Below are 9,879 nucleotides of genomic sequence, written 5' to 3'. Positions count from 1 at the left end.
TGTCACTTCCTTCATTAAAATGCTGGTGTGTGGCCAGGTTCCCTTCCTTTGGGCTCGCACGCTCGGAGCAGCGGCGCTGCCGAGCCCAGCTGTGTGCCACGCTCCAGGATCTGCTCCTGCCTGCATTGTTGGGATCTGCTGAGGTTCTGAGCCCACACACAGAGGCTTTGGAGGCATCTCTGGGGTGGAGAAGCACAGGTGCAGCTGTGTTGAAGAGGGGCTGAAGATGGATTATTGCTGGTGGGCACAAGCCGCGCTTCCAGTCAGGGACTGCGCGCATCCCGTGCGGAAAGTGTAACGTTGGGAATGGGGTGCCAGTGCCAGCCTGCTCTGGGCAGCCTCTGGACATGAGGATGTGGGTGCTGTTCAAGGGCATCCCCTGATGTGCCTGGCAGTACAGGCACTCCTGGATGCTCAGGATCACGAGCAAGGGGACACAGAAATCCTGGACACCTTGTTCTGAGCGCTCGGTGCGGACTGACCTGAGCACTCTGCCTTTGTACCTGACTGGGGCTCACCTGAGGAGTCTTAAACTGACATCAGAGTTGCTGATCAGACTGGTGAGCAATTAAATATTTGTCTTTGTAAGGATTGTTGCTGTTGCATGTTTAGATGATTAGAGATGGGAAATATCTCCAGGCTTTTGGAAGGCACAGAACAAAATGGAAAATGTTTCCTCCTTCCATATCACATTTTCTTGTCTCCCCCACCTGAACACTCCTGTTTCTAGCTGTGATCTAGTGCTGGGATTTATTTACTCATTTTTTCAAGGTATGCATGCTGTTACCTTGGGCACAGGTTAATTAGTACCTCTATTCATAAACATATTTTTTCCTATCCCTACCTAAAAATCTGACAGTCTTAGTCCAGTTATTTTATACAGTAAATTAGAAGTACATTCCTTGTGACAGATTTGTGTCCCATCTCCTCCTTTTCTCCTGCTCTGTACTGGCTGAGACACCATGTCTGCAAATGTCATGCTCAGGCTGGCAACCTGCTTCCTTCCCTTGTCCCTTTTACAAGTGGCTCATTTGCTGACTTTTCCAGCTGTCCCAACATATGGCTGCTCCCATTTATCATAATTCAGGTCTGTGCCTGGGACAAAGGCTGATAAAAATAATACTTTGTGCATAAGTGGCATTTGAGCAGATTATTCTATTGCTCTGTTATCAAGCAAATGCTATTTTTTTGACCTAACTCTGAATTCAGATTGTAAGTGGTAGGTCATTAGTGAAACTAATTTTAGCTAGGCATTTCTTATCAGTATAGGTTTGTTGAAATAAAAAAAAAAAAAGTAATAAATTGTAACAATGACCAATTGTGTACACTATTAATGGGTCACCAAGGTGGTTAACTCATTAAATACTTTAACCATGTCAAACAGCATTCATCAAAGTGAGATCTGATTCATTTTGCAGGGTTTACAGCATGGATTAATAACAAAAACAGTAATTTTAAAAGTGAACTATCAATACATGACTATTTTAAAGCCTTTTTCTGGTCTCTTGAACAATTGCCTTGATCTTCAAGCTACTAGAAGTGGCAGGAACTAATGATTTAGTGCTCAGCATTATCCCAGGGTTGGTGTGCTGTGTTGAAAGTTGTGTCTTAGCAGAGTTGTGGAGGACACACAGTGTGTGTCCAGGTCAGACCTGTGCTGTCATGAAGTGTCTGTAGCTGCTCACTGCAGTTCTGAAGGCAGTGAGAAGGTTCTGAAGTGGGGAGGAGAGTGTCCCTCCGTGGATGAGGGGCAGAGAGGAGCTGGGTGGCTCCTGTGGTGAACAGAGGAGGTGTGGGGACAGCTGGTGGGGCTGAGCCAACAGCACTGCAGGGCAGCCAGCCCTGGCAGAGCTGCTCTCTTGCATCTCCCTCCCTTTCTGGCACCCAGCTCCATCTGCAGTAGCCTTGAGGGTCATCAGCCCTGCTGTTCCAGTGGTTAAAGGCCTCTCAGGAGCAGAACTACTTGCTGCTGTGGTTTGTCCTCGTGTGGGAGTAAAATCAGCTGCTTCTGGGAGCTCAGCTCCTTTTGATCCCTTGATTCAAGTGTCTCCTTGGTGCTGCTACATTCCAGCTGCTGAATTCCTGAGCAGTCACGAAAAGGAGCCAGACTCAGTCCCTGAGAGCTTTATTATACAGAGCTGGAAGCTCATTGATTCTGAGATGTTCCTTTGCTTGCTCTAGTCCCTTGTTGTTTGTACCCTTAGGAAAATAAAGGCAGGTTTTATATTCAAACATAAACCACAGTTTCCCTCTGCAGCCACAGCCTACCCTTTGATGAAATCCAAACAGCATGTGTAATAAATCCTTGTGGAGGCTGTGATCCCTGATACTCCAGCTAGCAAGGTTATGGCAGTGATATTGCATAAAGAGTGAGAACCTGAGTTCAAACACTTTTTAAAATGGAAAGTGTAATAATCCAGGCCTGCATTATGAATTGTCTTCGACTATGTATGGGAGGAAATCTTTGACATCCCTGGTATTTCCTTCAGAATTAAATTAATTCAGAACTCCTGGTGTTGTGTAGAAGGTGTTAATGAACTGGTGATGAAATGAATTTCACTCTCCTGTTTAAATCCAGTGAAGAGAGTAATGGCATGCACAGCTTCATAGTGGAAAAATAAATAATCAAATAAAAGAAGCAGTCCAGCAGAGCATGGTGGAGTGCTGGCACCACTTTGTCCATGGCAAGCACCTCCCTGCCATTTACCGGATTTCTTCTGGCTTCCCTTAAAGCAACTGCGGAACGAGATGAAAGCCCCTCTTGCCAAGGTGCTGATTGCCGTGTGGGTGGATGTGTTTGCAGGTCGGGGATGCACTGTTTGATCTCTGTCTCCACCCTTGACGAAACTCCCTCTCCCTCTGCCCTGGCAGATGCTCCAAGCACGACGTGCACTCAGCATTTAGGGCAGGTGATTTTTGGCTGCCAGCAGTCCCTGTTGGGTTCCTGCCATGGAGCTTCCCGTTTGCCAAGCCCAGCTGAGTGGCTCAAGGAGTTGTTCCTGTGGCAGGACAGGCACCTTGTCCAGGGATAGTGCTGCTGTAATGTCAGCTGTGCCAGCAAGTCCACATCTTTTATTCAAGAGGTTCCTCGAGAATTCCTGCAATCCATGCTGCCATTAAGTTTTCCAAGCTGTCACACTGTTATTAGCCAAGTTACTGTAAGTGTTTTCCCAGCCTTGGAGCAGGACACAGAAGTTGCTCTTTCCACTGGGTGGTTTTTTGTCTGGGCATTAATTTGTCTCTGTAGCTGTGGAGCTCCTTGGGTGCAGGACAGCAGCACCTTTGCAGGGGATTGACTGGATTTGTACAGGGCAAGGTTCTCTGGTTCTGACTCTGACTGCCACATCTGTAACATCCATCCCTCCATCCCTCTCTCAGGGAAGTGAGCAATTCCTGGGCTGTGCTCACCATGTACCTCTGGATTGGTAACGGAATAAATAAGGGAATAATTTTGCTGTAGCAAATATTGTAGAGTTATCAAGGAAATCGTCATCCTGAAATTCCACTGAGGCATTCTGCTTGTAACTTTGAGTCCTCTATTAATGGCTGTGCTCATTTCCTTGGCTCTGAAGCTGATCCTGTCCAGAACAATGGAAAATCCCTCTTGAAGCAGCTGCTGAATGTTATCTGCATTTCTTGCTGCTGTTTCAGTGCAGCTGTAGGTAGCTACAGAGGTGTTCTACATGTGGGCTCCTTTCTATTCCAGAACAGAGATACCTTTGGAAAAATGTTACAGATCAGGGGACGGTCCTGGTTGTTAAGTTGTTTGTTTATGGCATTTCCCTTCTATGCTTTTGTGGTTGAGCAGGATTAAGGTTCTTCTAAAGCAACATCTGAGCTTTTTGTTGGCCTTTTAATTCCTGGCAATCACAGAGCTACAACCCCAGCTGAATGCTGAGCTCTGTCTTATTTTATCCCAGCTTGTGCTCTCTCTTGTGCTTTTCTTCCCAATGTTTGACATGTTGCAATGTTCCAGAGTGAATTAATAGGCTGTCTCTTTTTAGGAAAACAAAGTTTTTGGGGGCAGGCAGTAGCATTTGTGTATTCTGTTATCGTGGGTGGCCTTCAGCTTGCAGGGGTCCTTGAAACAGGAAGGGAGCTGAACTCTGGACACAGTTTTCCACTGCTGTGGAGGCTGTGAGTGCTTGTTGGACTGTGCAGCTTTCATGTTGTTTAGATTTGTGATTCCTAGGAACAAATTAAACCTCCAAAGAGCGTGCTTTCAAGCAGAAATTCTGTATTTTTGCAAAAGAAAGGCTCTGTTAACTTCTGAGTGGGACAGAGAGCTTGAAAATTAACGTGCAGAGAGAAAAAGGGGAATTGTTTCTTTTATCTGTGCCATCTAAAGTGTGTGCTTGATTGCAGGGCAAAGCTAATACAGATGGATGATGGAGTGTTTCTGTTCATGCAGTGCTTTCCTCCATGTATTTATTGGGATCTCATTGCAGCCTAAGTGCAATCCACACTATTTATTGAGGTCTGCTTGCCAGCCCAAGTGTCATTTCCAGTGCAGCAATGAGCACATCAGCCACACACAAACGCAGGGTGAGTGTGCCCGTTTGCTCTGCAGCCCTGCAATGTGCTGAGCCTGCAGGGAGGGCTCCTGGCTCAGCTCACTCTGGGCTTTGAAAGGCATCTGTCCAGGACAGCAGGGACTCTGGTTTAGAAAGGATTAAAGATGCCACTAAGGCAACAGATACTGGAACAGCACCAGAGTGCAAAAGCTTCTCTATTCAAGTACAGCCCCAAAGATTCAGCTTAAAAAAAGAACAAATTATACCCAGTAACCTTTAGGATTCATAGCAGCCCTGTTCCCTTGGGAATCTGGAGTTTCACAGGGGCAATACTTACTGAGTAAAAAGCAAGGAATTAGCTGTGCAGGTGAGAGATGGTTTATTTCCAAAAGTTTATAAAATCAAGCAGTGAGGGAGCTGATTTTTAAGACATAAAAGAAACAGTTCAGAAACTCCCATGTGAGAGCAGAAATGCAGAGGAGACAATTTATATTCAGTTTACCTGTAAGTGATGGCACATGGTGTGTGCTCCAGAAACTGAATGCCCAGATGAATTCAGATTCCTTTGTAAACTCCCAAAAGCAAGTTCACAGCAGTGTATTTCTGGAATATTGCAGCAGACTTGCTCTGAGAAGACTTTGGAACTGAACATTTTGCACTGGACTGGGTTAGGATTTTGGGTAAGTGTGTGTGTCTGTGTGTGTGTATACATATAGCATTTGACTTGAGAAAATAAGTAAGTGATTTTGTGCCTCAGCTGCAGATGTTTTCCCAAGCAGTATTTGATTTTTATACATTGCTGACATTGACCTGCTGTGTGATGATTCAGCCTTGTAATGCTGTAAATTCAGCTGAGAGCTGCAGTGTGTGAAGTCAGTGGCTCGGTTGTCCTTGCTTTTATTTTATCTTTTTGCATTTGTAGCTGTAAATCTGTAGAGGGATTTAGGATAAAGCTGAGGAGTAGCCATTTATGATCCTGCTGCTGATTTTATTTAACTGTTCTGTGCCATAATTTGAGCTTTTGTGTTCTTATCCTGATGCATTATTACATCCTGATAAGTATTATAGCTTATGTTACAGCAAACTCAGAATCTGATACAGCCAAGTGGAACATAAAGTTTATCTTATCTTCACTGCATGAAGTTTTAGTAATAAAGCTCTCTTGATCTTTATTTGTCCCTTCTCACCAAAGCTGCATCATGCTGGACTGGGGGTGTGGGGTTTGTGTGCATTTACCAGAGAAGGATCAGAACTGGCAAAGTGCTGTTGGAAATGAGCCATGGGTGGGTGTCACTGTTGGGGTGAATAAAATCTGTTTATTACACCAGCATGCTGTCTTTTATACCTTTTTATTCATAAATCAACATAACTTTCATTGGTGTAAAACCATCTCCACCTCTGTTTTTCACAAAACTTTTCTAAAAATACTTTTCCAGCTGCAGGTTTTCTTTCCCGCTTAGCTCCTTCTCTTCTTGGTCTCCATGCAAGGATACTTGATAGGAGAAGCAGCATGGCTGCACTTGCTGCTGTGTGTGCCCTGCTGCAGCTCTGACAGGAGTTCTCCCTGGCAGGTACTATGTGGGCGAGCTGCTGTAACTGGTTCTGTGTGGATGGCTCCCCTGAGGAGATGCAGCCGCCGCCGGCAGCGCCAGCCCAGGCCTACTCCAACCCCGGCTACAGCTCCTTCCCCTCTCCCACTGCCTCTGAGCACAGCTGCAAAGCCTGTGGCAGGCACTTCGACAGCTCCTCCAGCAAGGTGAGTGCAGAGCCTGCCCTGCCAGGGCACTGCCTTCCTTTCACTGCAGACACATTTTGTACACTTACCCTTCCACTTCTCCCAGCTCCCCTTGCTTCTGGCTCCTCAGTCATCCAGGCATTGTTCATGTGGCTGGAGATCCTTCAGCAGGCTTCCCCTGATCACCACTTAAAGAGCATTCATTTGAACATGAGTTATTGAAACTCTTATTTAAAAACATTCACGTCTTTTAAAAATAATGTGCCAATAAGTTTAATCATATTTGTGCTTTCAGTAAAGGAAGAGCTGCCTGTTTTCCAGACTATTGTGAAGTTTTTTGAGGATGTGTGTAGAGCTGCTGAGCAAAAATAGCCCCAGACCAAACCCCAATGTATTTTATCTTACTTGTAAACTTGATTTGTGAGTATATAAATGCCAAAATAATTGGTACCACAAGACTTAATTCGACAGCAGACCCTGCCTGGGGCATTGTTTGGACGTGGTGGGTCCTGTAATGCTGCTTGAAAATGTTCCAGTGAGGAAAATCGTTCTGAGTCCACACCCTGTGGCTTATGAAGTGTCTGATCTATAGTTACTGAACTAAAGTATGTGAGAATTTAAAAATAATGGTGAATTCTGGCCACAGCCTTTTTACATTACATGGGAAAGTTCATAAATTGGTTTTCCTTGCACTTTTTTATTTATGCATGAGGACACACATCTGAGGAACGGTGAGTCTTGGCAGAGCTGCTGCTTTCTACTCCCAGGACAGCAGGGGTGTTGATGCATTTCTGCACTGAGAAGTGCAGTTGCTTTAGGAATCAAACTCTGGTGAGGTATTTTGGGGTGTGTGAGCACACTGAGACTTTTCCTGGTGCTGGCTCAGCTGCGCTGGGGCCGTCCCTGCTCGTGACTCTGCAGTGTTGTCTTTGACATTGTCCTCATTAAGCCATGTGCCCTCACGAATACTTGTGGGGAGAGTTACCCTGCACCCAGCACTTGCTCTTGGGCATGGTTGCCAATAGTGGATGGAGATAATTCTGAAATGAAGCCATTTCAGGCAGTTGTGAGCTCAGCAACAGAACCACAGCCCTGTTTTCCCCAGTCTCTCCTAAATACCTGGTCTGAATGAGCAGTGTCTTGTTCAGAGCCATCAGTGGCTCCAGCTGAGCTCTGACTGGGGGGAGGGAAAGCTCTGGTGCACAAATAGTAGAGGATCTGCTAAAGCTGTTGAAAACATTGCTGCCCTCAGCAGCTTCCCCCTTTCCTTGGGATCTGGTGGCTGTACCTGTGCTCGTGTCCAGCTGCTCCCACTCCAGGCTGTCAGGGAAATTGAGGCTGAGGTTTTTATTCTGTATTCCAGAGGGGGCTCCCAAACCTTCCCAGCTTTCTGCTGCCCCAGCTCCTGAGCAGTGATCTGTGGTGGCTGCAGGTGGCAATGCTGAACAGCTCAGGAGGGGCTCCCAGAGCTCACCTGTCAGTCTCTGAGGGAGTGAAAACATCACTCAGAACACCCTGCTGTGTGTGTGAGCTCATTCCTCAGTGCTGTTGCTGTGAGGGTGAGGTGTGTGAAATCTCACTGCAAGGACAGCATGGAAAGCTGCATTCTTCCCTGGGAGGGAAAGGCAGCACCTTTGAACTCCAGTGTCCAGTTAATGTTTATTCTGAAATACAGGGGATGAAAATTAATTCCTGCAGCACTGGTGACCATAAGGATAGTCTAGATTGCTTTAAAAAACCCCAAACCAACAAAACCCCCACATAAAACATTCCAGGGCTGTGTGAGCATGCTGACTGTGCTGGCAGTGAGAGCAGTCAGATGTGGCCTGACCTTTTAGGAATAAGTGGAAATGAACACCAACATTTGAAGCTAATCCTTCTGAAGACACCAGTGCCTTGAACCACTGCCCTTTCAGACAGAGCTCAGTGAAGTTGTAAAAGCTGCTGGATGCTGAGATGTTCCCAAAATGTCCATGGTGCTCAAATACAGGCTGGGGAGATTTTTTTTTTCCTCTGAAGGTAAATCCTGGTGCTGAGCTGCTAAATCAGAGACGTGCCTGGATTTATTTTCACTTCCCAAATGTATCCTTGGAGAGCTGAGGCAGGATTACTGTTAATTGCAAGAACATGTTTGATAGAGCAGCCCTTGTGCTGTGTTTGCTTTGTGATAACCTAAAGATGGGAGTGCTCAAGTAGGGGTTTTCTGCCTGCTGGAAAGTCCTTGGCAACACAGGGGCTCCCTTTGGAGCCAGTCTGGCAATCTGGAGTTTTGGGTTGTTTTGTGCAGTTTTTGAGTTTTTTTAATCTTCTAATTGCCTCCATGTCAGAGATGGGGGATTCAAACCAACAGGGTTATTTTCCACTTCTCCACCTTTGTGGATTTGTTTTGTTTCCCTGTTCTAGGCACACACAACCATCAATTCCTGTCTCTGCCCTGAAAATTTCCTGAGGAACAGGATTGCTCCTGCAATCACAGGGTCACAAAAAGTCAATTACATATTAATTTTATGGTGGTAAAGTTAAGGAAAACTCCTCCAAAGTGAATGTTCTGTGGAAATTGCCCTTCCTGCCTTGCTTTGTGATTGGTGACAGCCACTTTCCTTGGCAGGCCCCCAAACAACTATTCTGAGATGAGGTTTCAAGAGTTTCTCTCTGTGGTAGAAATTTTCATGTCTTAAAATGCTTGAGCAGGAAATTGGGATTCTTTCCAGTAAGTGTCACTGTGAGTGTGGTACAGGCTCTGAATGAGAGCCTGGAGGTGTTCCCTGGGGAGAGCAGGGGGGTTCCAGGCTCAAAAGGGAACCAGAAAGAGATTTTGTAAGCAAGTGGTGTATTTACACCCTGTAAAACATCTGCTTGCTTTCAGCTGGGAAATCAGAGCTGTTCTTCAATCACTAGAGAAGTTCATAAACCAGATTTTTGGGTTTGAGTTTGTATTTATTACTTCTTCAGCTCCACCTGTGTGTTTCTCATTGCATCAGGATGTCAGGATTTCACAGAGGTGAATTAGCAACATCACAGAGTCACTTCTTTCTTCCCTCGGGACTTTTTAACAGGCACATACTGTTCTACTGTTCCTATTGGAAAATTTGCCTTTCCAAAGGGTTGAGCAGTGAAGTTTTTGCAGAAGTCAGCATGGCCTGTGAGTGCTTGGAACTTCTGAAAATCAGCCCCTGAGTGACAAGATCAGAACAGTATCAAATAACTTTTAACAACAGAATTCAGTCTGTAAAGTTTTTAACTGTCTGGGGCATAATATTTCCAAAGCTTCCAACACTTTCTGTCTGGCACTAACTAGTATAAAGTGTGTGTATTGCATTCAAAATAATCTATTTTTGTATAAATAAATGTCAGATTCTTTGACTTCTGTGAGACCTTGCTGTTCCCTGTCCCTCTTATGGTGAAACAAAGATTCTTTCCATGATTGCAGCAAATTGGAGGGGAGAAAAAGGGAGAGAGGAATGTCATTCATAGCAGTATTTGTGACAGAGGATGTTTTTAAGTGGTTCCCACAATGCTGGAGCTCCTTAATGCACAGAACAATGTGCACAGCTAGCTGGAATTCACATACAAGTCTGCTGCCTCAATCTCCTGATTTCCTCTGGCTTAAACTGCAGGAGCAGGTGCAGA

At 45.4% G+C, this 9,879-nt stretch overlaps 1 protein-coding gene across 4 annotated transcripts in view; it reads left to right on the top strand.

Annotated features, from left to right (window-relative positions):
* Positions 1–9,879, top strand: part of RFFL (ring finger and FYVE like domain containing E3 ubiquitin protein ligase) — a 28,422-nt gene that overhangs the window by 11,666 nt on the left and 6,877 nt on the right. For 2 of the 4 annotated variants that reach the window (XM_033077996.1, XM_033077999.1), the window contains one exon: positions 6,086–6,270. In XM_033077996.1, coding sequence (XP_032933887.1) covers positions 6,091–6,270 — 180 coding nt within the window. In that variant the 5' untranslated portion in view covers positions 6,086–6,090. Of the gene's footprint in view, positions 1–83; positions 561–2,973; positions 5,195–6,085; positions 6,271–9,879 lie in introns of those variants that run through there. The other 2 variants (XM_033077997.2, XM_033077998.1) reach the window with 2 other exon arrangements.

Source organism: Catharus ustulatus, chromosome 22 (genome assembly GCF_009819885.2).
Source record: "Catharus ustulatus isolate bCatUst1 chromosome 22, bCatUst1.pri.v2, whole genome shotgun sequence".
NCBI classification, from domain to species: Eukaryota; Metazoa; Chordata; class Aves; order Passeriformes; family Turdidae; genus Catharus; species Catharus ustulatus.
This window is presented reverse-complemented; position numbering and strand designations above follow the sequence as displayed.